The sequence below is a fragment of the Chinchilla lanigera genome, unplaced genomic scaffold (genome assembly GCF_000276665.1).
Source record: "Chinchilla lanigera isolate Chin_1 unplaced genomic scaffold, ChiLan1.0 scaffold00081, whole genome shotgun sequence".
Taxonomy (NCBI): Eukaryota; Metazoa; Chordata; class Mammalia; order Rodentia; family Chinchillidae; genus Chinchilla; species Chinchilla lanigera.
In genome coordinates this window covers 845816-872770 of record NW_004955482.1, presented here as the reverse complement: position 1 = coordinate 872770, position 26955 = coordinate 845816, and the positions used below count along the sequence as shown (strand labels likewise).

Below are 26955 nucleotides of genomic sequence, written 5' to 3'. Positions count from 1 at the left end.
GACCCAGGCTGCTGACCTCCTGGCTGTCCGCACTGTCTCCCCTCCTTCCTGTTTGCTGTGATTGGTGCCAGTGGCCGAGTCACAGAGTGTGGGCTGTGGGGACAAGGACCACAGAAAGACCGAGTCACTCAAATGTCTCGTGTGACCTTGAGGCCAAAAAAAGCTCCTGTCAACCAGGGGCTACCAGGGCACCCAGGAAGGAAACTGACCACAGGGCCACCAGGGCTCCTAGGTCCACATCTGTGGTGGTGTCCCCAGTCCTTGCCCGTGCGTGGCTCGGCCTCACCTAAGAGATGTTGTCCCCCTTCCTTCCTGGCCCTGCTCCCAGGCATCTGTGGGCCTTAGGAGCTCTGTGCACACAATTGAGGACACCGTTGGGAAGATGCTACTGCAGAGGGACCTGCGTGCCATCACCAGGACTTGCCAGGCTGTGTCATTACTGCCAAATCCTGTGCATCCTCCCAAGGATGGCCTGCCCCACTCAGAGCACGGCTCTTTGCTTCTCCGCTGGTAGATGCGGCAGCCAAAGCCTCACCTGCGCCTTGTAGTCTACACCAACCTGCCCCGGATACCGTCCACGGAGGCCTGCAGAGGTTTCCTGTTCTAAGGGTCCTTCAGTGCTCTCTTCCGGACTCGGCATGGCTTCCCTCATCCATCACCTACTGAAAGGTGACTTTAAAACCTCAGACACTGATAGCACGAACAACAGTGGAAGACGTTTTCTCCTGCTGTGAGTAAGCTTCAGGGATCAGCACCTCAGTGCAACACCCAGTGTTAACCCCGCCACACTGAGTGCTTGAAAACTTGCTGAGAGGGTCACTCTCAGAGGAAGTGTCCTTATTATGAAGAAGGGGTACACAGAGGCTTGGCAGGTGATGGTATGTGTATCACTTTGATGGTGCTAATGCATGGCTGAACGCATACATCCAAATTCGTCAAAGTGTACATACACATTAAACATGTGCAGTTTTTACATCAATTATCCTTCAATAAAGCCGCTTTAAAAAACATCAGTTTGAACAAAAAACACGTCTTCCACATAATTCTTTAAGAACATTTGAGAACCTGTCTCTAGAGGAAACTTCCAAGAGGTGGACTCGTGATGTCAAAGATAAAGAAACGTGAGACTATTTACACGGCAGATGCGCTGGGTTCTGACCGTAGAACACCCCGCCAGCGGAGCCACCGGCCGCACAGGATCCCAACAGGCTCCGCCCAGAGTCACTGCCCGAGAGAGAACCATCAGGACCCCACCCACCACAGGGGAGCTGGCGCGCGGTCCAGCCCCGCACTTTCGTTACATGCCGCCCGAGGAGACGCAAATAAAAAATTCGTCATGTCCTACAAATGGAAACTCCCATCGTGACTGCGCGTCTGAATGAGAAAAGCAAGGCCCGTTTATTTTTTATCTGCTCCAATAGCTCAGAGCCATGGCGAATCTGCCGGCGCCCTCACCGGAAGTGCGGCCTCCCGCCGGAAGTTGCTCTTCCCCCATTTTGTGGCCCCCATGGCGGCGGTGTTGCGGTTGTGGCCGGGATGCGGAGTCTTTGACTGAGGGGGTAGGCCAGGCGAGGGAGAGGGGACGTCGCGCGGCTCAGCAGACGACCGGCCCGAACGCCGGGGACGCTGTCATGTACGGCGCGGGAGGCGGCCGCGCCAAGCCCGAGCGGAAAGGCGGCGCGAAGGAGGAGGCCGGGCCCGGCGGCGCGGGCGGTGGGGGCAGCCGAGTGGAGCTGCTGGTCTTCGGCTATGCTTGCAAACTGTTCCGGGACGACGAGCGGGCCCTGGCCCAGGAGCAGGGACAGCACCTCATCCCCTGGATGGGGGACCCCAAGATCCTCATCGACAGGTCGGTTCCTCCCCCGCCCGCCGCGTCTCCCCTCCCTCGCCCGCTTGATTTCGCCTGATGTTGACTCGGTGGCCGGGACCGGACCGGGGTCGTGCGGAGCCGCGGGGCGCGTGCGGGGAGGGGACGGTGAAGCCCGCCCGGAGGCTCTGCGGGAGCGCCTCGCCGGGCCGGGGAGCCGGGGCGCGTTGCTCCTGAAACCTGTTTGGGACCCGAAGTCAGCCTGAACCGTTCCTGGCGCGGCGCCCCTGGCCGGCAGGACCCCGACGCCCGAGCCCCTCGCGCGGGAGGGTCGCGGCGAAGTCGGCTGGAGGCGGCCCCTGGCCCGCGGGGTCGCGATCTTGGGGCCGGTTTCACTGTCTCCGGCAGCCGAGGGGTGGAGTTGGACTCCCAGTGCTTTGTCTCCTCTCAAATCACGCCCGTGTTAGGCGATCCCTCCCGGGGCTTGAGCGATCGTGGGTTCGGGCAGAAGGGCCGGGATTGGGATTCCTAAAGGTGCTTGATTTGAAGAGGATGACTACGTGGTGTAGGTTGTTTGCTCCCCCTCTTACTTTCTCAGGCCCCCTTTCCTCCTCCTCCCCACCGAGGTTTGGGATTTGTTGCCAGTTGGGCAGCACTGCTTCTGGGGCCCGGACCGAAAGGCTGACAGTGACCGGCCGTTAAGCTGCGGCGTAGTCTCCGAGGGGAGGAGGCCCGTCGCTTGGGACGATTAGAACTGGATTCTGCAGAGCCCCGGAACGTGACTGTAGGGATGACCTCTGGGCTGGCCAGAATGGACTCATTAATGGCCAAGCAGGCCTTTGCCATCCCTCATGTTTCCACCTGAAGGTGGATCTAGGAAGCAAAGACTCCTGGAGGGAGGGGAACCGAGCAGATCAGCTCTGGACCCAGTGGCTTCGGCTCTGCCCAAGTGCTGAGCCTTGAACTTCCATGGTTATTGCAAATAATGTTGCCTCAGTTACCGGCTTGCTTTCCAAAGTGTGTCTTGTGACATGTATCACTAAGCTCGGCTCTTGATACAGTTTCCGTATCATTCTGTACATGATTTGAGTTAGGTCTCCCAAATCTGGTGGGGAGCAAACCCTACACATGTAATATTTTTTAGTAATAATCTACATTTGTAAGTTAAGGAGGTTTACGTCAAAGTAAAACTAATTTTTAAATTTAATAAAATTCAGTGCTTGGGTTCCTTGGGATTTATGGACTTTTTTTCTGTTTAATTGATTCCTATTTCAAAAGTCAGTGCTAATAAATGAAGCAGACTTTTGTCACTTTACATGTGCTTTTGCAACTCAAAATCTGAGTGTTTTTCTTAAAAATTCAAAGATTCATTTATTATCTGATAGTTATGTATCGTCAACATCTTCACTGAATCTTTCGTGTTGAAACGTAGCAAGCAGAAAGTGTTCTCATTCTCAGTTTGGTACTTACTGTTCATGCAAGAAAAACATGGATTCGTTTTCACTTATTTTGTTTCCTGGGGTATGAAGTCTAGAGGGAACACTTATTTTGTTTCCTGGGGTATGAAGTGTAGAGGGAAGTACTGACACTGCATCTTCTAGCGGTGTTGCCCGTCGTGAACCTCCTTAAACTGCATGTATATGTGACTGTTCCTATGTATGTGTGTCTCTCTACCACATAACCCAGCACTTCTTTCCTCAGCCAAGTGGCTAGGGGGCGAGCCTAGCCAAGATTTTACCTCCAATGGACGCAAGTGTCTTTGATGAAGATCTCTCCTGAGCGTTCGGGACTAGCAGAAAGAAGCGAGGAAATTTCGACCGTTTGGTTCTTACGGATAGGTATTTATGTATTTGGTTTGTGTGAATATAAGCTATAATATTTAACTCTTCAGAAAAAGTTTGTTTTTTTTTTGTTTCTTATTTTTTTTTGCAAGTGGCATTGAATGGTTGACCCAACCATACACGGTAAGATCTGCTAGTGAGGCGGATGCCGTTTATGACAAAAGGACTGTCCGTCTTAGTTATTAGCCTTAAAGCACTATGGAACACAGTTCAGACTTTGTAAAGATAACGTGAGTTTAAAAGTAGGTGAGAAGTGACTAGCCACATTAAATATAAATCGGAAGAGTTTGACATTTGTTTTAATACTTTTATTTCATTATTTTAATTGGTAAGTATATACCTAGTCTGTCACAGGCAACCAGCCCAGGCGTTGACTTCTGTCTGCTGACCAGCATATTCGCATTACAGATATGATGGGCGCGGTCACCTGCATGACCTCTCTGCGTATGATGCTGAGTATGCCACTTGGAACAGAGACTACCAGCTGTCGGAAGAGGAGGCGCGGGTAGAGGCGCTGTGTGATGAAGAGAGGTATTTAGCCTTGCATACGGACTTGCTTGAGGAGGAGGCAAGGCAAGGTACTGCTCAAGAAAGACTTACTTCAGCCACAACTTTTTACAATTTTAAGTATTTAAAAATTTACTCCCATTCATTTTTTTATACTCACTCTTTCTGATATTATCTTGACAGTACCCAGTGGATTGGAAAAACAGGAGTCTTTGCGTTCTGAGAGGACCTCAGGATAGTTTATATATAGAGCCACAAAGAATTTTCCCAGCTTTTGAGGGCAGACTGGGATTTGAAAAAACAAAAACCAAACTCTTTAACTGTTCTTCTTTAACAGTATCGTATGAATTAAAATTGATGTTCTTGTCTTTGCCTTAACGATCTTTAATACAGTTCTTAATCCCAAAGTTTTCTTGGCAGGAAGAAATTTTCCACAAAAGATGTGTATTCTGCTGTCTGTGGTAAACATGTACTGGCAAAAGTACATATTGATAACTGTAAAGTGTGTGTGTGTTTAGAAACATTTGTACCTCAAAAAGAGGTTGAAGACAGTGTGTTATATGCTTTACTGACTGATAGCTACAACCTTAGAGATGTATGAAATTTTTCTGAGTAAACTTTATTTTTGTTAATAAAATTCTCATTTTTATTCAAGAGGAAGAGTACAAGCGATTGAGTGAAGCCCTGGCAGAAGATGGTAACTACAGCGCTGTCGGGTTCACTTACGGCAGCGACTACTATGACCCGTCAGAGCCCACGGAGGAGGAAGAGCCTTCCAAACAGAGAGGTGAGAGAGGAGGGCGCCTGGCTCACTGGTGAGCATAGGGGCAGCAGCCCTGCCACTTCCAGATCCTGGGAGAGATGGCTAACGAGTGGAAGATGAATTCAGACCCATACTGCCTTTTCATGTGTCCCTCTTCAGTTCAGGGGACAGTGAGGTGCCCCCCGGATTCTTTGTTCCTAGGCTGTGACATCCTTGTCAGTATCCTCCAAGGTTCATTCTGAGGCATTGTCGGGTAGGCATTGGCTAGGACGGATGAACATTACCTTTCCCACACACAGCCTGCTTCTGTGTCTTTCCTCCACAGCTGCTGTGATGGCAGGAGCTGGGGAGACACCCAGAGAGTCGGTTATTGCTAGTAGAAAGCAGCGCAAGACTTTATTTTTTCCCACTACTGGGGAATTGAACCTGGGGCCTTTGGACTGAGCTAAATTCCCTAGGCTTGTTTTTTATTGCTGCTGCTGCTGTTGTTTTGTCTTTGTTTGTGGCGGTGTTGTTGTTATTTTGTGGAGGAGGTTGTTTTGGCTTTTTTGAGACAGGATCTCACCGTATAGTTCAGGCTGGACTTGAATGCGTTATATAGCCCAGGCTGACCTTGAACTTGCAGCAGTCCTCCTGCCTCAGCCTTCGGGATACTGGGATTACAGGCATGTGCTACCTGTTTTGGTTTTTGGGATAGGGTCTTGTTAAGTTACCAGGTTGCCCCAGGCTGGGCTTGAATTTGTGAACCTCCTGCCTCAGTTTCCCAGTATGCTGAGATTATAAGCATGTGCCACCATGCTCGGCTACATAAGACTTTTAATATAAAATTAAAAGTCTTAATTCTCTTTTTTTTTTTTTTTTTTTGGTATCAGGAATCTAACTTAGCACCTTGCGCTTGCCAGGCAAGCGCTCATACTACTGAGTTATATCCCCGGCTAAAATTAAAAATGAGTGTTTAAATGAGTGTTTTCTTGGGTCAGTTCTGGGACTTTGAGTATAAAACATAGTGCTGTCCAAAAAACCCAGCTTCACACAGTATAGTGGGAAATGTCCTTGGCCACTTCCTTAAGGCCTGGAGCATCATCCCAGTGCTATATACCAATCCGTTGCCAGTTGGAGACAGCAATAGAATGTGAGGCTGAGGTACTGAGGACCTTCCCCTACCTGCAAGGACACTGTGTGGGAGAGGAGGAGAGCTCTGACTTTGGAAAGGCATTCAGATGTGTGGAACAGCAACTCAGATCACAGCTATTGAGTGTTCATGTCAGAGATAACTTCCTCTGTTACCTGGGACCACATTCGTTGTCCTTGAGTAACAAGTCTGAGGGAGCTGCACGAGGGTCCCCTGCCCTCCTCAAAGGGGCATGATTGAGGCAGGGCAGCAGATATCCACAGGCTTTCCTTTCTGTCCTTCTGCCAGGCCCCCTGTGATCCTTCAGACAAGAATCCCATGCACAGTGCTGTTTTGTGAGCTTGCAGACTCTCCAAGTATAGTTCAAAGCGCGCAGAGTTCAGCTTTGGCTAATACTTTATGTGTAGACCCGTGAGCCTGTCCTTCTGAGGTTATGATACGCTGGAAATCTTGTAGGTGTAAGAAGTGAACATTTATCCAGAATAAGATCCCTGCTAGGGTTCCAAATTGTTCAGATTTTGTCATCTTATCTCTGGATCACATAAATTATTTTTCTTAAAATCCAGTTTTTATCAGAAGGAAGGTGCAAATTATCACCATGTCACAAAGAATAGAGGTATACACATGGAAAATAAATACATGAGAAAATGTTCAACGTCGTTAGTCATTCGAGAAATGCAAATTAAAACAACATTGAGATTCCACCCTACCCCAGTAAGAGTGGCTAGCATTAATAAATCAACCAATAACAAATGCTGGCGAGGCTGTGGAGAAATAGAACCCTTCTCCACTGCTGGTGGGAATGCAGACTGGTGAAACCACTGTGGAAATCAGTTTGGAGATTCCTCAGAAAACTAGGTCTAGAGGTCCCATTCAACCCAGCTATTCCCCTTCTGGATATTTTCCCTGAAGATCTAAAAACATCATGTCACGGCGATACATGTGCACCTGTGTTCTTAGCAGCACAATTTGTAATTGCTAAATTGTGGAAGCAACCCAAATGTCCATCCACTGAGGATTGTATAAGAAAATTGTGGTACTTTCATATAATGGAATATTACTCAGCTATAAAGAAAGATAAACTCGAGGCCTTTATAGGTAAATGGTCACAACTAGAGACCATACTCATAAGTGAAATAAATCAGACCTGCATGTGCAAGCACCGCATTGTTTCACTACTATAAAACCTGAAAGAGTTAATTTAAACTAGGAGGTATGATAGACATTGTGAAATGATAGGAAAACACTCAAGGGTAAAAGACAACTGGGATGTGGGAAAAGAGAAGGGAAAGAAGGAGAAATTTTATATCTGTTGTACAGGATAGTTAACATAGTTGATCTACTGTTTTCTATTTCTTTGCTGAAAGAAACTGTTGAGTCCTTGATTGATCAATATTGCATGTCTCTATCAGTTTTCATGAGAAACCACTTTGAAGATATCAGTATGTAATACAACAAGCATTGTTAATTTCCTACCACTTTGTTCGTAACTCTGTATTGTCTGTACTGTTCTTTTGCTGTTTTGTAAAAGGTTGTCTGTCAATGTTTTCCTCCTTTTATTTTTAAAATAATAAAAAAAAAAGAATAGACGTGTATAAAAGGCACCTTTTTCGAGCTCATTTAATCTTTAGGAAAGTCCATCTTCCTAACATTGTAGAGTAGGTGTGAGGAGGCTGTTACCACACGCCCTGTTGCCAGATTTTTATAAATAAAGCTTTATTGGCACATAGCCATGCCCATTTTTGTGCTGTGGGTTTATGTTCCTACAGCAGAGCTCAAAGCTGAGACAGACTCTGGCCACAGAGCTGGCAGCACCTGCTGCCTAGCGTGGCTGTCTGTCCATCCACTGTTGATGTGGGTAGCATCATTAGTGCACTAAGTGATGGTAACCTTTGCTCTAATGATTTAATTCTGTCAGTGTCCATGTGACTTTATCGTCTATAAAGTTCTTTGTAGTATTTTGTAATGTTCTTTTCTAGAATCATATTCTAAGCATATGCTAATTAATTTTTTTAATGGAAATTGGGCTTCAGTGACACAACTTGACATTTTATGTTTAATTTGTGCATAGAAATGAAACACCGTCACATACTTAACAGAAATCAGTGTGGAGTCCGGCATCATTGACGTCCAGGCTCTGTCACATTCTTTGAAATAAAAAATAATTTTGTGCCTTCCTGAGCCATTACCATGATTTTTTAAATTAACATATTAGCATTTTTAGTATTTTTAGGCTCATGGTCCTGGCTAGAAGCATTTGCTGAGCCTTTGTGTCTGTCAGCATAGCCTGACTTGCCTCCCCTCAGCAGCCCGTCTTGCCAGCCTGGTCCCTGTGCTCTGTGCTTTCATCATTACTCATCCATCTTTTAGAAGAAAGGTTATTTGAATTTATGTGGATCTGGGTTTGTGTTGTAGTAGTTTTTATTTCATGCTGCTAAAGCTGCCTCTCTGTGAACAGGCATATGTCAGAATGGACCAAATCTCTATCCATCTGTTTCAGACTCTTTTTTTCTACTAGAATGCCTTTATGCTGAAGAACAGCTTCACATTACGGAAAGGGTATTGGAATAGACCATAGGTTTTAATCTCTTTTTATATTTTAGGAAAATACAGTGAAAGTTGTGCCTTGTTCGAATTCCCAAAAAGGGTTTGAGAAAGCTCAGTAGTTACTTGGCATTTTTCCGATAGCAAATCCTTGTAAATTAGTGTTTGTGATACGTTGCAATTCTACTGTGTCATCTGGCTGCTGGAGCCAAGCAGCAGGGCTGCTGATTTCGGAACATCTTGAGCCAGCGGTGACTCTGCCCTCTCAGAAGAGAGCAGGGGACCCATAAGCAGATGTGAGGGACACTGTGCATCTCTCACCTGAGGTCTGTAATCATCTTGGGTCTCCTCAGAGTAGAAGCCTCGTGCTGTTACATACAGTGAAACCCGCTCAGGACGCATCCTTGGGCTCACCAAGGAGCTGGGTTTGAAAGAAGACACCTGTAGATTGTTGATCTGCCCGAGAGGTGCGCTGTGCGTGGTGGGAACGTTAATTTTAATGAAGATTTCTTTGTTTCTTTAGTGCTGTCTTTTTCAGAATAAAACCTAAGTGTATGCTGAAATCTTTTAAAGTGTTGTGTTTTGCCGAGCATGATGACATATGTCTGTAATACCAGCACTCTAGGAGGCTGAGGCAGGAGGATCACAAGTTTTACCCAGCTTTGGCAATTTAGGGACTTAGTGAGGTCTTGTCTCAAAATTAAAAAAAAAAAAAAAAAGTTCTGGGGATGCAGCTCAGTGAGAAGACCCCTGGGTTCCATATTAGTGCACCAAAAAAGTTCCTTTTTAAAGTTAGGCTGATTTTTGTACATTTCACCGTGTCCCTTTGAAGTAGTAATTGTGGGTCATTGAGATGTATTTGGGAACTTGGAAATTTATGAAGTTGTTAAGTGTAGTACCTTGTCTAGCACATAGACAAATATTCCTTGAATGAGTCATTAATGAAGAAATAGAAATGGCAAAGTAAATCAGATTCTCTGAAAAAGAGACCAGCTGCTTAGGTGGAGCGGCTTTGACAGTGTTGACCAGGTGCTTTACAATTTGATGATCAGGATTGGTTACCTTGCGGCTAAGAAGCCACTGAGTAGTGGGGGGGCGGTGTCAGTGCCGACGCCATTGAGCCCCACGCCTGTATTGAGTGGCGCATCCTGCCCTGTGAAGCTGTCACCCGTCCCCTCCGACCTGCAGCCACTCTCCGGGCCTGCACCTCACCTGACCCTGCAGCATGCTCCTCCTCCTCCTCTGGGGGAACCAAGGAGGTCTGCTCCGCTGTGATGGGCTGAGCAGGAGAGAATGTGTTCAGGAGGCGGGGGTGGGGGATGAGGGCCGGGAGAGCTGTTGCCGCTCTTCAGTATCGTTGCCCATCTGCAGTGCCTTCTTCCCTAGTTGTCAGTCTCAAGTTTTTAATTCTCTTTTACAGAAAAAAATGAGGCTGAACATTTGGAAGAAAATGAAGAGCCTTTCATAGCCCCATTAGGACTGAACGTCCCCCCGGATGTGGAGCTGGTACGTAGCACCTTCACAAGCATTGTGCATCCTCATTGCCGCCAGTAGATCAGGCACTGTGGGGGTCTTCAAGCTGATGGGGAGGAGGTCGCACTCCACCGTGTTGCCTGGAAGTTAGGTGGAATTAGAGCAGGCGCTCGACGTGCTGTGTCTGTGTGAGCGGTCATGGGTCGAGTCCCCAGCTCGCTTGGCGTGGACAGACTGCATCAGAGCTGGCAGTGCCCCAGTGCATGGCTTGGGCCATGTTCTGGCATTTTCTGATGTGGTTCTTGGGCATGCGATCTCTGCCATCCATCCTCTGGGCAGTGTTGCCTGTTGTGATTTGTCTCCAAGCCCTGCCCAGGCTGCCCGACCAAGAAGGACAGCCAAGGTAGGGCTCATGTGGTCTCACCACACAGTCTCAGTTGGTAAGTTAAGGCTCAGTTACAACAGGTTCCAAGCAAACAGGTTTGGTTTGGTTTCTGAACATTTATAGAGGGAGTTCTACATTCTAGGCCCTGGGGTAAGACGCTTTTTATGCATTTTCTCTTGTAGTGTTAACAACCCTGTAAGTACCATTGCTTCCTTCATTTTATAGGTGAGGAAACTGCAACTAGAGGAGGTCACAAAATATTGATCAGAGGCAGGATCAGACCTGGGTCTCAACTGTCATGCCTGTTTGCTATGCTTTATAGGGTTTTGTGTTTGTTTTCTTTCTGTTTTTGAGACAAGATCTCACTATGCAGTCCAGGCTGGCCTTGAACTCACTGTGTAGCCCCAGCTGGCCTCCAGCTCAAGGTGATCTTCCTGCCTCAGTCTCCTGACTGTTGGGATTACAGGTGTGCACCACCATTGCTGGCTTTTATAGGGTTTTTATGTACTTACTAGGGATGTTTAAAATGTCTATTATACGTGCACGCCTGTGAAGGGTTTCCCAAGTATTCACGCTCAGCAAAAAGTATTCTCTTTGACCTTTACCTGACTGGACTGTGAGTGCTGGGGTGCAGGTGTCTGGTCGTATGTATGTGCAGTGTGCTGAGTCCCTGGGCAGGCGGCAGGCGCCCGACATTCTCCACAGGTCCGCTTGCTGCCAGCCCAGGTTAGTTCAGTGTAACTTCCACGGCCTTGCCCTCTCTCCCCTGCTTTTCAAGTGGAGAAGGCAGATGACAAAGCAGCATTTCCCTGCTGCCCACGCCCTTGCATCTACAGCTGTGTCAGGCCCTCTGTGGGCTTGGCCAATGTGCTGCTGCTTATGTTTCTGTCCACCTGCTGATCATGTTGCTGTCATTGTGCTGCACATCCTCCTAAAGATGTGCTCTCCTGAGGTGGTGTGCAGGCACCCTTCCTGTCCTGACACTTGCCCTTGTGGCCAGAGGAGGCCGCTTGGCTCCCATGGGTCCTGTGTTGGGGCCTGGCTGGCTCTGGCCTGGATTTTTGTTTCCTCCCTGCATGTGTCTGTTTCTTCTGACTAGTGATGGGGCCATGGTCCGTCCCGCCACCGCTTGCTGTGCTGCCCACTTCTGGGGGTGTGGGTGAGGCTGTCCTACCTGCTGACTTCGTGCTAGGCCCTGCTTGCTGGACAGGGTGACCAGGCACTGCCCAGGGGAGGCTGGTGGTGCAGACAGCAGGTCCTTTCAGGCTCCCTGGGCCTGACCTCTGCAGAGAAGAGCCTGAGAGTCAAATGCTGAGGCCCTGCCTGTCTCCTGCTTGGTACCTACCCCCAACCTTTGTAGGCCCTCCAAACCCCAGCCCCTTCACTGGGTCTGACATCTGAACTTCTAGCTTGCTGTTGTTGTTGTTGTTTGAGACCAGTTTGCTGTGTAGTTTAGGCTGGCCTTAAACTCACTGCATAGCCCAGGCTGGCCTTGAACTCCCAGCAGTCCTCCTGCCTCAGCCTCCCAAGTACTGGGATTATAGGCGTGCACGAACTTTTAGCTTTTTGTAATGATTTGGTGTGTCTAGTTTTCTGTTCCATGGAACTTGGAGCCTATTTCTTCTCCAGATGTACAGCTCCACATATATATCACAACATGGTACATTCAGTCATCCCTTTCCCGATCTGTGGTCGTGGGCTGGCCATCTGGCTGTTTCCTGCTCCACTCTGCGTGGGTGCTGTGCTGTGGCTTTGGTGCTTGACAACAGCTGGGGGTGGAGGTGAGAGTGTGTCCCCCACCCCGTCCTGCCCTCCTGTCTCCTGAGACACTGCAGGTGGCACGTGGGGCTCCAAGCCCACCCTGAGGAGTGATGTCTGCTGTTCTCTGTGACCTGCCTGTTCTCTGGCGTGTGTTTTTCTTGTTTCCCTCAGCCACTGGTCACTTGTGGGCCCAGAAGCTGTGCTGCTCCACAGGCCTGTTAGAAAGCACTTGGAGGCAAACTGCCTCAGGGACATAGAGAAGGGGAGGACCACCCCAAGTTTGGTTGCTGCTGGGTACAGCACTTTATAGTTTGTTAGATTAAAAAATAACGTGTATTTATTGATCTCACACTGTGTGCCAGGCATCAGGCAGAGCTTCTGCGCCCAGGTGTCTGACCTGGTGCTCACAGTGGTGAAGTAGTTGCAGTCGTTAACCATGATCCCGCCGAGACGCAGCGAGGCTTAGAGAGGTTGGAGGAGTTGCTCTGAGTCAGGCATAGAAGAGTCAGCTGAGCAGCCAGCTCAGGGCTTGGACCTTCAGCCTTACTGAACAAGTACTGCATAGATGAGAGGGTTTTCATCCCAGTATAGGTGCCGCTCCGTGTGGAGGGTGGCAGGAGGAGGAAGCTAAGGGCCCCTGAGGAGGACCCTTCACGGCTACCCAGTACCTCCCTCCTCTGGCTCTCGGTGCTTGTCCAGGTCCGCATCTTGTAACTGTGTGGGGCTCTTTCCTGGTGGGTTCCCGTGACCTGCCAGGTCTTGCTGTCACTACTCTTCTATGCCATCACTTCCTGAAGCTTGCTTAGGAAGACTTTTCCTGTTCCCAAGAGGCTGGAATCTTTCCCTGTGTTTCCTGCTGCTGCCTTTGCTCCTTCCATGATTTTGTTCCTGTTTGGAATGTGACGGTCTGATGTTGGGCAAAGTGGGCATTTCATATTTCTTCCCTTGTGGAGAAGGCCTGCCCAGCTGCTCCCCGGGGCTCTGGGCTGATTCTCCCACTCACCCCACGCCGTGCCTTCCAGGGGGTCCCTACCTACCGCCAGTCATCTGGCCACCTGCCCCACCTGGTTGGGTGCTGTGCTTCACCATCCTGGGTGGAGGTGAAGGCATCGCCTGCTGGATCTAAGTCCAGCATTTCTATCTGTGGGGGCTCTGCTCTCCCACTTCCTGGTACTTTGCTGCCTTAAACCTACAGGGATGCTCTTGGAAATCCTACCGGGTAGGGGGCTGGGGATTTAGCTCAGCGGCAAAGCGCCTGCCTGGCAAGCGCAAGGTCGTGAGTTCGGTTCCTGGTACCGGAGAAAAACAAAACCAAAAAAAAAAAAAAAAAAAAGAAATCCTACCGGGTATAGCCGCTCTCTCAGCACCTGGCTTTCTTACCTGAAAGCTTCCGTATGGAAGCTTTTCCATTTTATCAGGTGATTTTGTACCTGTGCATAGGGATGTGTTGGATTTGTCAGCTGTTCTTCTGGTGCTAAGACGGAACCAATGCGCAGTCTACCTCCCAAACCCCTACTGTCTCTGTCTTTGAGATATCATTGTATGATGGGAATGATCCTGATGTTTATTCTCAAGTAGAAAAGAATTAGTCTAAATCTGCATAACAGAGTGGAAAAGAATGGTTTTTTCTAAGCCAGATATTTTTATCTCAGATGCTCTTAATCTGATAGCAGATCTTGAACTGTGTTCATAAGTGCTTTTGAATTTCAGCCACTGTGGTCAGGATATTACATCATTAATGGACCTACTTTTTATATATTTTAGACCCAAAGCTGGTCTGGTGAATAGGCTATTTTCCCCGAAAGATCCGTATTCTGAAGTGACCCTTAGTCATCGCTGTGTTTGTGGAATTCTGCCATTTATTTAAAGACGAATCTTGCTGTTTGGCTAAAGCCGGCAAAAATCTGCATCAGATCCCTATTTCAGTGCACAGTGGCTTTTTTTTTTTTTTTTTGCACAGTGGCTTTTTAACACAGACTAATTTATTTGGGGATCTAAATAAGTTTAATTGTAGACATTTGTCCTTTTAAAATGTGAAGAACATTATTAATTCAGAAATTAAATTTTGAAATGAAGTCGTTTGTATTTTATGAAGGATGAGGCCCTGAAACTACACTGAGCATGTTGAATTCTTTAACTGCCCATGTTTCATGAGAATAATTTCCAGTTTTATTTTCTTGTGATTTCCTAATGTGAATCTCTTCTTTGATTGAAAGTTTTTGAGAGATCTGGCTTCTGGTCTGGCAAGGTCTCTTGAGAGCTTGTTTGGAGGTTCTAGCAGGGGAGCGCAGCTACTCGTATACCCTTGACCAAGAAACGGTCCTCCTCTATCGGGGTGGTCGTCCTCTTTGACCGAGCGCACAGCTTCGGGAGGGATGCTCATGGAGCATTGAGGGAGGAAGGAGACACCCACCTAGGCAGCCAGATCAGCTGAATCAACCCTGGTGATCAATGGGGTGACAGATGTCGCAGCCAGATGACCCTCACATCCCTGGCGAGGTCTCTTCACGGGCAGGAAATGGCAAGCATGTGACCTAGCAGGCAAGACTCTATAGCAAGTGAAGTAGGGGCTTGGCTGCTGGTGGGAAACGGGACAGAAGGCAAGGAGAGAACCTGCCACCTGCACGTGCCCCAGCCCTGTGCTGCTGTAGCAGGCCGCCCAGGCTGCCTTTGTCTGGCTTTCTCTGGTTCAAGTTGAAACCAAGCGGCATCTTGCAGGGCGCAGGAACTTGAGGGTGGCAAGGTGCAGAAGAGGAGCCTTGGCATGAGCCTGGGGGTTTCCCCAACGCCCAAAGGCTGGGTGGGAGGTAGGGTCTCCACACCAGAAGAGCCTGCGTGGCTGCTGAGGAAGGAAAGGGGCAGGAGGGAGTCTTCCATCCTTGAGGAGTGTCGAAACATGCGTCTCTGCCTCTGGAAAGGTGCGTGTGTAGGTGAAAGGTTTTGCATGCATCTTCCTAAAAGTCAAGACCCCTTCCTGAGAGTCAGCCAGGTAGCTTAGAAACATGTGGATGTGGTGCAGAAAAGCTTTGCTTGGCCGGTGTGGTGGTACACGCCTGTAATCGCAGCACTTGGGAGGCTGAGGCAGTAGGATTGTTGCGAGTTCGAGACCAGCCTGGGCTACAAAGTGAGCTCAAGGCCAGCCTGAACTGCAGGCTGTTCCTTGAACCCTGTCTTAAAAAGACCAAAAAGAAAAGCCTCACACCTGTGGGTCTATACAAAGATAGGTGACCCATGCCCTGGGTGTGTCTTCTTCCCCATCAGTACTGGCAAGATTCAGATGCAGATGGGCTGACATTGTGTCGCAGACTGGGCGCGTTCCTTCCTTGGGTAGACAGCGTAACTGAGGCTGCTTCTGTCTTTCAGTTAGATCAGAGGACAGGTCAGTAACACTGGTGTGTGTTTTCTCATAGCCACCCACTGCCAAGATGCATGCCATCATCGAGCGCACGGCCAACTTTGTGTGCAAGCAGGGAGCGCAGTTTGAAATAATGCTGAAAGCCAAGCAGGCCCGGAACTCTCAGTTTGACTTCCTTCGCTTCGATCACTACCTCAACCCCTACTACAAGTTCATCCAGAAGGCTATGAAGGAAGGACGGTATACAGTGTTGGCCGAAAACAAGAACGAGGAGAAAAAAAGTATGTGGACCTGCTTCTCTCTTGATTCAGCGTGTCAGGCTGTGGTGGGTGAGGGTTGATTCCAGAGGACTGGAGGGGTGCCACCCTGAGATCTAGGCCTGTAGCAGATTCTTAGCTAATCTATTTTAGACATGGATGTAATAAAAATAACTCTTGATCCCATCTGAACAGAATTGTCTTGGTGGGAAAGTTTTTCTCTTGTTTGGCTTGCTTAACATTTCATAGAGAAAGTGGTGAGTTTCACACTTCGTCAGATTATTTGCCAGTGATTGTGCTTGTATACAGTGTTTAGGGAATGGAAGTGGATTGTTTAGTTCGATTTCCAAGGCCAGTTGTGTATCTTCTGAGTAGTGTCCAGGGACAAGCCTTTCTTTCTGTCTTTCACAGACTCCTGTTCTCCTCCTGCTGAAAGCAGACATCTCAAATCAGTTCCATAAATAAACCCCCTACTGATGGGGGTTTATAATAAATGCACCCCAGCCCAGTTGTGTGGTCTCATTGTAGATCCCATGTTCTGCAACTTTTTTATGGGTGTTTTTCTTTTAAATTTCTGTTGGTGTTACTTGACATTTCGTGAATCAGTAAGACTCGCCTTTCGATAAGTGAACGCCAGAGCTCTTACAGAGCCCCAGACTTGTGAGAGCTGAGCAGGCCACGATGCAGGTAGCGGTGGGGCCAGCTCACTTCTTGCCCGGCTCTCCTCTGAGCCAGTTAAGTGACTGGGGAGTGTGCTTCACGGGTGTCTGCACATGGCACCAAAATGGCCATGAGTAGCTCTACCCTTGACTGCTGTTGAGGGTTTGCATAGTGTATTTGGACTTTTTTCTCACCTTATACCAAAATGTATTTTAAAAGTTATTTTAATTGCACATACATATGGAGGACAGTGTGGTGGTCCAAGTGTACATTGACACTAAAATCATGAACTGTAATTTTTATTTCAGAGTCAGGGACAAACTCTGACAACGAGGATGAGGATGAGGAGGAAGATGGGAGTTACCTGCACCCATCTCTCTTTGCCTCTAAGAAGAGCAGCCGCCTTGAAGAGCTCATGAAGGTATGATCTCAGCACTGGACTGCACGTGTTCTTCATAGCAAAAGTACTGTCTTAGCCTACCATTTGTGATGTAAAAAGCAGAGGTCTGTGAGATTTAAGCACAGTTTTCGGCAGCCGTGCCACCTGGCTAATCCCTGGAGGGGATGATTCTTGCTTGATTGGACAATGAAAGTTGTTCATTAAAAAATCAGAAATTTCTCTAAGGAAGGATGAAGTTTCAAGTTTTCTGTGAGCTGGGACATTAACACTTTGACAGTTACAGTCTAGTCCAAGTGTCCCCTCCTTCCTCTGCTTAGCAGTTGTTAAGGAGATGAAGCCAGGTGCTTCCTAAGCTCCTCTGCACCAGCTGAGCCCTTGCCTATGGCTAGACAAGACCTCCATCTGTGTGTTGCCCCCTTGAGGAATAGAGGCAGTGGTTCCGGGCTGTGAGGCTTACTCCAGGAATGAGCAGAGGGGGACAGTCTGGATATGTGTGGCTCTGATTGAGGGTGGCACATCTAGTAGGTAAAGGAAGGCAGAATTTCAGAGGCAGAACAGTGTGATTCCCAACCGTTATCCCTGGCTTGAGGGTCAGTAGAAAGAAGGGTGTCGGTCCAGGCTGGGATAGGTAGCTGCCAGTCGGACATCCCTGCAGAAGAGTGCTGTGTGCAGGCTGCAATTCTGGCCCAGTCTCTTAGTTCATTATTGCTATACTGGGGATTGAACCCAGGGCCTTTGCATGGGTCTGCATCCCCGACCCTCCTTGCACCTCTTATTTCTGAAACAGGGCCTAGGTTCCTGAGTTGCTTGGATGGCCACTCTTGTCTGAGACACATGTGTATGTGACCCTTCCCCTCTCTGTCTTGCTGCAGGTGACTCCACCTTGGCACTGGCTGCTGTCACTGTGTATGTGTGTGCGCGTGCACACGCGCATTTGAGGTTTTCCTAGGTCATGTGCACTGCATTGTACAGTTGAGTCTTTTTGCCAGAATAGTTTTGCATGCTCAGACACAGAACATGCTAAGACCCTGTGTCTTTTCTGTCCTAGCCCTTGAAGGTGGTGGATCCAGATCACCCCTTGGCAGCCCTGGTGCGTAAAGCACAAGCTGACAGCTCTGCCCCGACCCCACACACTGCAGACGGCGCACCCACACAGCCGTCCCAGGTGGACTACACGACAGACTGTGAGTACTCACTGTGTTCCTCCTCAGCTGCGTCGTCCAGCTGCAGCACTCCCTCCTATGTCTGGGTCCAGGAGAACAGTACCTGTGGGGGATGTCCCTTGTCAGGCCTCTAGGCTGCCCCACTCCCAGCATCGCCTCCATCTTCCAGAAAGGAAGACGAGCAAGGCTCAGGGCAGAAAGCCGGCGCTGTCTGGTCCTGCCCCTTTAAGGCTTTCCCAAAGCCACCTTGTAACATCTCTTGACTCCTGATTGGCTGGAGTGGTGTCACGTGGTCTTCCCTCTGTAGTTCGGCTGGGAAATGAATGCACAGTTGGGCACATTGCTGCCCTGAACAAGACCAAAGTTCTGTGTTAAGACCAGGGAGAACAGATGTTGCGTAGATGCTTAGCATTGTCTGTACTGTAGGTGGTTTGGGGATAAACGTTGTAGCAGGACACTGGTGTTTACATGCAGCATTGAGTCGACGCATAGTGTTGTCTGTGCTGTGAACAGGTCTGTGATAGCATTGTGAGACAGCAGTGGTGTTGACATGTAGGGTTGGGTAGATAAACTCCTGTTAAGAAGAAGAGGCAGAATGGGCGCTGGGTCCACTTAGTACTGTCTGCCCCAGCTGCTCTCTTTGCAGATGCATGGCATAAGGCAGGTGTGCAGCATCCCCTGTACATCAGGAGAGGTTGGTTTCAGGACCCCCAACAGCTACCAGACCTTCAGGTCTCTTCCTGCAGACTTTCAAAATCATCTCCAGAGGATTTATGATACCTGGTACACAGCTAATGTTACTTGAGGAGTGGTTACACTGTGTCATTTAAGGCATAACAAGGAAGAAAGTTTGTATAGTATCTGTATGATTTTTCCCAAGTGCTTTTACCTGAGCTCACTTGTACCCACAGGAGTAGGACCTGAGGATATGGAGAGACGGCTGCATTGTGCACCGCAAAAGTGCACTTCCGATTCTTGCTGATTGCTGTTCTTTTATCTTTTTAATTACCTGGAGATGGTTCCTGAAAGCTGAATCTAGTGCTCTGTGGCCTCTTCTAATTATGTTTGGAGCTGAGTGCCGACCAGAGAAGCTGCTCCCTTGGAGCAAGAGCGCGAGCTGGGCTGGTCCTCAGCTGGCCGTGTACCCACCCAGCCCTGAGCGGCAGGCTGCCATTCTCAGATGCTGGCGACCCGTCCCTGGATCAGCTCCTGCTAAGCGTGGTGGCTGCTTTTTGCCTCCCACTTAGCACCAGCATACTCTGGTATCATTTTGCTGTGTTAAATTGATGTTCTCAGACTGTGAAAATCAGTTATTTGAGTGAGCTTTCTTCGTGTGTCCCCAGAAAACCTCTCAGAAAAACTTAGATGGTTTCTTTAAATAATCAAGTCTCATTCCTGAGCACTGCAATCAGACAAATCGGAGTTGCAGAGTGTTCTGTTAAGTCCTGTGGTCTCTTTTGATGGCAGCGTCATGTAGACCTGTGTGCTCTCCTCAAAGCATTCTGGTGCACGGCCCTTCAGAGTGGACCTCGACTAAGGGAGTTAGGGGCCTTCTTTAGCAGCCCCGTGTGAGGCTCGCACACGACTGCATCAGCAGTGCCCAGAGCTCTATGTGGCCACACTCAGTCCAGGCCAGCATGGAGGGAACATATCCCCGCCCCACTCGCTGCTGTCCTTGTCCAGTATGTCTTGGATTTGCTCACATCAGATGTAGCGCACTTGTGTGTCCACAGTGGTGCTGCTGCAGAGAACAGTAGAAATTCAGGGGAACACTTAGACTCAGCTCGGTCATGGTGCGGCCTGTGGCTGGGTAGGATGGTGGCACTGACCACAAGTGGCTACTCTGACATGACATCCATGATGGGGTGTGGGTGCTGAATGAAGCCGGGGCGTGCAGGATGTCGGAGGACTGGGCAGATTTCAGACAGTACATGGCAGGACTCCAGTGCTGGCTCACACAGCTCTGGCTGCCTCCTCCCCTTCCTGCTTCTTCCTGCAGTGAGAGTGATGCGTATGTGCAACAGGGCGTCAGGTGGGTCTGACGTGAGATGTGTAGGCTCCAGACGTCTGCTTCTGCGTCAGCACCAAGGGACACCAGGACCCCCGTCTGTGAGCAGTTTCTGTTTTGTTTTGTTTTTGTTTTTGTTTTTGGTGCTGGGAATCAAACTCAGGACCTTATGCTTGCCAGGCAGGTGCTTGTGCCACTGAGCTATATCCTCGGCCCTGTGAGCAGTTTCTAAAGGTCACCACCACAGCTCTTTAGGGTCCCAGAAGGTCCAAGGTGGGACAGTTGGCCTGATTGCAGTTTCCCAGGAGAGCTAAAGCTGAACTTTGGGGGTCTGAATGGCAATAAAACCTGTGCTGAGGCTCAGGTCCATCATCCTTTCATGGGCTAAGGGCTTTGTCTCACGTTGGTCTGAAGGGTGTGTCCCTGGGGTACAGCTGCTGCACACCCACCTTCTCTAGGTCCCACCTTCCTCCCTACATACCATCTTTTTCTGCTGCCACCTGGGCTGTCTTGTTCTGATGTCGTGTAGTTCTCTGAGCTGCCGTGTCCCTGATGACCTCATTGTGCTGGTAGGTCTACAGTGAAATGCTCAAGGAATATAGAGTCTTCTCTGGCAGGCTGTCAGCCAGGCGGTAGCAGCAGCTGTGTCCTACAGATTGGTTACACTTGGGAAGAGCCCGTAATCGCAGACTGACTGTGGAATGCATTTGCTTTGCAACTGGTGTTTGATGGAGTGTGTGTTGAAATGCAGCTCCAGAAGACTGCTTGTGGCTTTGGTTTAGCTCCCTGTGCTAAGCTCACCTGAGATCTGGTTGCCAGCAAGAGCTCAGCTGTGTTTAGAGTAGCAGGCAGGGAGATCACTTGGAGCACCACAGGGCTCAGTCACCTCTGCAAAATGGTGGCGTGGTTGGTTCCTCCATGAATTCTTTCATTGTGTGAATGTTCATGAGGGCACATTGTTGTTCCACTGTTGAAGGTTGTAGGCCAATTCCAGCTCTGGTGTTTGGAATGCTCTGCACTGAGGACAGGCAGCCAAGACTTGGTCCCAGCTTGCATCAAGGCCACATCTGTGGATTCTCCCAGGACCCTGCTGCTGGGTGAGTCTGCTTTGTCTTGTGACCAGGCAGCAGGAAGGTGAATGCAGTTGGAAGGGACAGGATGCTGGAGAGTGGGGCAGGCGTGGCGCTCCGTGTTGGCTGTTTTTCTCCTGGTTGTTGCCGGGTGTTACCAGGGGTCTTGTACAGACTCACTCTTTGCGCTCTCAGGTATTGTTTTGCATTCTTTGGGTGAGCACAGCCTTCCTGTTTCCTAAAACACTGACTTTGTATAGAAGAGGAGTAATATTCATGGGCAGTTAAGTAATTTTCTGAAGAGCACTTGATTTGTGGATTTTCACCTAGAAAGACCTCCAGAGAGTTATAAGGAAGAAAGCTGTATTGAAAATTCCTTTAAGTTAATGATCACTTTTTGGAAGACTCACCTGGGCAGAGCCATGGGCTTGGGCTCAGGTAGGGCCAAGACCTTCAGAAGCCCTGGTCGCTCTCCCAAGAGCAGGGTGCTGTGCACAGTAGACACAGCTGAGGACACGAGGAGCAGGTATCAGGAGGTGGAGAGTTGTGGTCTGTGTCACAGACTGCAGCCCTGGGTTAAAACGAGCTATGCATTCGTGGCCAGGGCGAGGTCTCACTGGGATAGAGGAGGGGACGCCTGTCTTGTCATCAGGGCTATTCAGGAGTGTTTCTGTGTCCCTCTGTATGTCTTGTACTTCTGACCTGTGGAGGAAGGAGGGAACTTTGGTGTTGTCAGGCTTTCCTGTCTGGCTGTGCAGGAGCAGTGTGTACCATAAGACCAGGCCAGGCCTTCGTGCTGCCCCTTTGGCCAGAGTCGTGTGAAACGCCCTGCCTAAGTGGAGCCGTCAGAGGCAGGGTCAGCCTGGGTCCTGTGGGGTGGCTTGTGACAGGGCGGCCTTGGGCCTGGACAGAGAGGGGAGCCTGCCACATGCCTGCAGCAGGCCATGGTATACCCCAAGGGGTCACAGTCTTGACCAGCTGACTGATGGCACAGCAAGGGTGACCCTGAGCCACACAGACCTCATGCCCTAGGGCCTGTCCTCCAGATGACAAAACCTGGTGCCTGGACGGAAACAAGATCCCATCCAGACACCTAGAGGTTGGACCCTACCTGGGATGTAGTGGCCCTGGGAGGGGCTCAGAGTCCAGGTGTGGACTAGCCACCATCTCCACATCCAGGACCCTGATCTGGTCCAGGACCAGGACTGGCACTGGGCACCAGTGGCTAAGTGTGGCTCTTCACAGGCCCATCCCTTCCTTTGTGACTTAGTAGAGTGCAGACTTCTGGTCCTCATGAAGAGAAGAATGGGCTCATTTGGCTGGTCAAGACCCAGCCCAAGAGGACTTTAAAGTGAATGTGCAGGGGGACAAGAAGGCTGCTGTCCAAAGAGGGGCTGTCTGTGGGGGTCATGGTGACTCCACACGTCCCTCCTCAGCAGACTGACCCTTGGCATGTTGCTTTGCAGGTGTGTGCTGCAGAATGCAGTACACAAGTGCGTTCAGCGGCCATTGGTCTGTCTGGGCACTGTGCACCCTGGGGACAGTGGGTGTCACAAGGATAAAGGCTACATCTGTCCTGGTTGGTAGGGTGCCCTCACCTTGCCCAGGACACACGGTTTTCAGGGTTTTGTGGGAGCCATGGGTGTGAGAATTGGGCCTCTATGCTCGTATACTTATTAAGCACATTCACTTCAGCAAGCAGGTGTGTGTGCTGTCACTGACATATGGGCGACAGCCAGGGAGTGAGATCTGTGCCAGAGTGGGCCCGTGGGAGGGGCGTGATGGGCGTTGTCTGGGAAGACCACAGTCCTGCTGAAGCCCCAAGCCAACTGTCTCCCCAGCCACCAGCAGAGGCAGGCAAGGCATGGGGCTGGCACCAGTAGGGTTTCCCTGGCTGAAAGAAGTGAGAGGAGTCTGGGTGCTGGGGAGAGGAGAAAATGAGGAGGCTGTAGAAAAGCTTGGAGGAGAGGGAACCCAGTACCTGGGCAGCGCAGCCTTGGGGAGCCTGTGGACATGTGCCGTACTTCATGGGCCTCAGTTTCTTGCTCATGAAGTCAGGGCATGAGTATATCATATCCTGAACAGAAATGCTGACAGTCTGTGCCACATCCTAAGACGTTTAAAGGTTTCCTGTTGGTAAGATCCATTGAAACCTGAGCTGGGCTCATGCAGAGCTTGTTTTTTCCTAAAAACGTCATGAGTCAGAATGTAAAACTACTAAGAAATGTGATGAGGGCAAAATGCCCTTGATTAACACCGGATACTAGAAGCTGGTGTTACTGTAGAAGTCCTTTAACCCAGCAGACGTGTGGTTAGGACAGGCCTAGGGGTGCTGGTGTGGGCTAGAAACTCTGTGTGGTGCCCTGAGAACCTGTCTGCCCCCCTTCTCACGTGGCCCACAGGTACACTGGCTGCACAGCCTGCCTGTGGTCTGTCCAGAGGTGAACCCAGAGCGCCCTGCTGCCGGGACGCGGAGTTGAAAGCACATTATTTCAAGGCCTTGACAGCTATTTCTCCCATCTCTACTTGCACTACAACTTTTTTGAAGCAATGAGGTTTTTTATCCAAATCTTGTAGAGCATTCAGCTTCATATCCACAGAAACAATAATTCTTTTCTCCCTTAAACTGCATGTTCGCATACACTTTAATGAAATACATAGGCCCAGTAAGCTTTGCCGGAAAAAATAGTGGAAGAGAAAACCTGTACTGCTAAAAGTAGAAGTCCCTGCCTTCTGGAAAGGAACTGCTCTCCTTGGCACGTGCCCTGGCACTGGATGCCCAGTGAGGTGGAGCCTCCAACCCACTGGGGGAGCCCTGCCTCCTGGAGGGAGGGGCGAGCAGGTGAGCACCTGGGGTGGCCCTGGCGAGAACCAGCATGCCAGCAGGACAGGGTCCCAGGAAAGCAGATTCCCTGGAACAGTGGTGGCAGACCTTTCAGAGTTTTCAGTCGTAACAAACAGCCAACTGCAGCACACGTGCCAGAGGTTCACCACCCCTGCTGTATACTTTCCCATGTGTTGACAGCGGCCACTTCTAGGTGGAAGCACCAGATGTGGGAATCCTTAGGAAGAGGACACTTGAGAAAGATTTATTTTTATGTTGGTTTTTGTTTTTATTTTGAGACGGAGACTTGCTGTGTAGTCCAGCATGACCTCATATTGTGACCTTCCTCCCAAGTGCCAGGATTACAAGTTTTCACTACCATGATTGGGACGAATCCTTTGTTTTGGGGGTGTTTTGTTTTGTTTTGTTTTGTCTTTTTGAGGCAGGGTTTCACTACGCAGTTCAGGCTGGCCTTGAACTCACTTTGTAGCCCAGGCTGACTTCCAACTGGAAGTGATCCTCCTGTCTCCGCCTCCCAACTGCTGGGATTACAGGTGTGCGGCACCAATCCTCTGTTGTAAGCCACGAGTCAGCACTGTCAGCACTGTATCGTACCAACTAATGGGAAGATGAAATTGTTGCGAGTGCAGGGGAGGTGGTCCGTACCGTACCAGTGGGAAGGCAGGGGCGGGAGCACACTTGCATGAGAGTATGCAAGTAGAGGCAGACACTAGGCCTGGGGGACGTGATTTCACAGGCACAGGTTTGGGTGTCAACAGTGGAAACTACAGATGGCAGGCAGCAGAGACTCCTTCTCCAGCTGTCACTGTAGCAGCTCCCCAGGCCCCAGCCAGTGGCAGATGTGTACAGGTGGCTGTGTGGGTGGGTACAGCTTCGAGGGCAGTGCTGACTACAGGCTTACACAGTGGCATAGGACTGAGGTAGCCTCTGTGCTTTGCATGGTACCCTGGGAGAGGACCAGCCTGTGCAAGCCTGGCAGGTGGGCGAGTATGTGAAAGGGCCCCTGGGCAGCCAGCGCCCTAGCAGCTACAACGAGGGGCTGGTTGTGTATGTTGCCTGGATTTCCCACAGTGTGGCTTACCCGCATCTCAGAAGATATGCAGATCTGTGTGATGCTTATTTTGAGACTAAACTAGCATCCTGAGTTCATTCTTCACAACTCTACAATTCTAAAGTGCAACTCCAAGAGTGGCTCAGCAGCCTGGGCGTCGTTCCAACTGCAGCGGCCCCCTGAGCCTGAGCCCAAGCCCTGCTGCCACTGGGTGGGCTGGTGGTGCGATGGTCCTGCCCTCCTTTGCATCCTTTGAGTGTGACCAGCCCCTCAGCATGCACAGGTGTTCCTCTATGTTTACTTTCTACTGATAGAGGTTTTTCTAGATTTTGGCAACCTAGGAAGCGACCTGCTTTTTATTTTAAAAGAATTTTTGTAGAAGCTGTTTAAATACAGATATGTAAAAGTATTTGTGCATCTGAGTAAACTATTTTTATGCTGCTTGTTTTTGGTTATTACTTAGTTTTCTGCTATAATAAGTGAAAATAATTATGCAGGAGGCAGTAATACTGAAATACTCCCCACCATATTTTTGTGATGTTGTAATGCTTAACAACTTCTATCAGTTGTTTATAAAATCATTTTCTTGTAAGTCAGGAGAAGTGGAAGAAAGTGTATGGGCCACCTTCAGCGTTAGGGACTGAGGACACAAGGAGCCTCCTGCCTTCGCTGTGGAAGGAAAGAAATACTCGAGCCTTGTGGTTACTCTTCTCCCATTGCTGAGACAAAATACCTGATGCCCAAAATTAGGGAAGGAAAGGTTTATTTAGCTCACAGTTTGTGAAGGTTTCAATCCATAACCAGCTGGTTCCAAGGCAGAGTGGCACATGACAGAGGACAACAGTTCATGGTGGCACGAGACAGCAAGAGTAAAAAGGGAAGAGCGGCAGCAGAGAGCTAGCCTCTTTCCGTCCCTTATATTGTTTGCAGTCTGCCCGCCCCAGGCAGGGTGTAGCACTCACACCCGTAATCCCAGCATTGGACCAGGTCAGTCATAAACTCCTGAAGCCCGCCCCATGGCTGCATGAGGCTTTGAGGGGGCATGTAGACACAAACCGTGACAAGCCTGTCACTCGAATGTTTGTGTTAGAGGGGAAGTTAGTTCCATCTTACTTGAGCTCAACAGAAGAACCTGTAATCCGGGACCACAGTGAAGTAATTGCCGAACTGCAGATATAACTTCCTTTCCACATAACTCAAGATTTAAATTCTCACAGTGCTCAGGAGGCTGAGGTAAGAGAATCAAGGCTTTGAGGGCAGCCTAGGCTATATAGGAAGACCCTGTCTCCAGAAAAACTTAGTTCTGAAAGATCCTTTTATAATCAGGAGAAAGATTCGGAGGTCATGATTGTAGGTTTGTTTTCTGCATTACATGCTTTTACCTGCAACACTGTTTACTGTGAAACTGGAGCAGATTGGTCCCCAAAAAAATGCCTCTCCTGGGCCCCCCCGGCTCTTAACTCCCATAAGTTCCCCCGGCTGAGGTGTGCCCTGCTGGGGCCAAGTCCCTGCCATCTTCATCCCCCATGCGGGCTGTTGGTGTGCCGGGCTGTGGCTGAGGGGCTGTGAGGAATACCAGCCTCCAGCCCTTGTGCGCAAGGGGCAGCCCATCGGGGAGTGGCACCTGTCCCTGACCCAAGCCCAGAGCTTGGCTGGTTGGGGCGGCGAGCTCTATGGCTGGCTGCCATCTGCGGGCCTGCTGGCACTCTCTTGCCTTCATGTTGGAAGTGCTCCCTCGGGAGTTTTTCCAGAGAGCTTCGCCCCTCTGTCCCTCCTGGGCAGTAGCTGGGACCTTGGTGCCTTTACCTTCAATGCTTCTGGCTCTGCTGTGTACCCAACCCAGGAGAGGCCCCTCAGGCCTCTTTCCTGCTCCAGTTGCTGACTGCGCTCAGAGTTTCCTGTTCCGTTCGCTTCCATCTCTGGTACCAGCCTG

General features: G+C 49.6%; 1 protein-coding gene across 7 annotated transcripts in view; it reads left to right on the top strand.

Moving 5' to 3' along the window:
• Window positions 1–1393: 1393 nt before the first annotated feature.
• The window catches only part of Sfswap (splicing factor, suppressor of white-apricot family), a 62694-nt gene continuing 37132 nt past the window's right edge, over window positions 1394–26955 (top strand). For 4 of the 7 annotated variants that reach the window (XM_005402977.1, XM_005402976.1, XM_005402978.2 and 1 more), the window contains exons 1-7: window positions 1394–1849; window positions 4057–4226; window positions 4811–4942; window positions 10015–10100; window positions 15624–15849; window positions 16794–16906; window positions 17934–18069. In XM_005402977.1, the coding sequence (XP_005403034.1) occupies window positions 1431–1849; window positions 4057–4226; window positions 4811–4942; window positions 10015–10100; window positions 15624–15849; window positions 16794–16906; window positions 17934–18069 (1282 nt within the window). In that variant the 5' untranslated portion in view covers window positions 1394–1430. Of the gene's footprint in view, window positions 4227–4810; window positions 4943–10014; window positions 10101–15623; window positions 15850–16793; window positions 16907–17933; window positions 18070–26955 lie in introns of all 7 variants that reach the window. The other 3 variants (XM_005402980.2, XM_005402981.2, XM_005402984.2) reach the window with 3 other exon arrangements.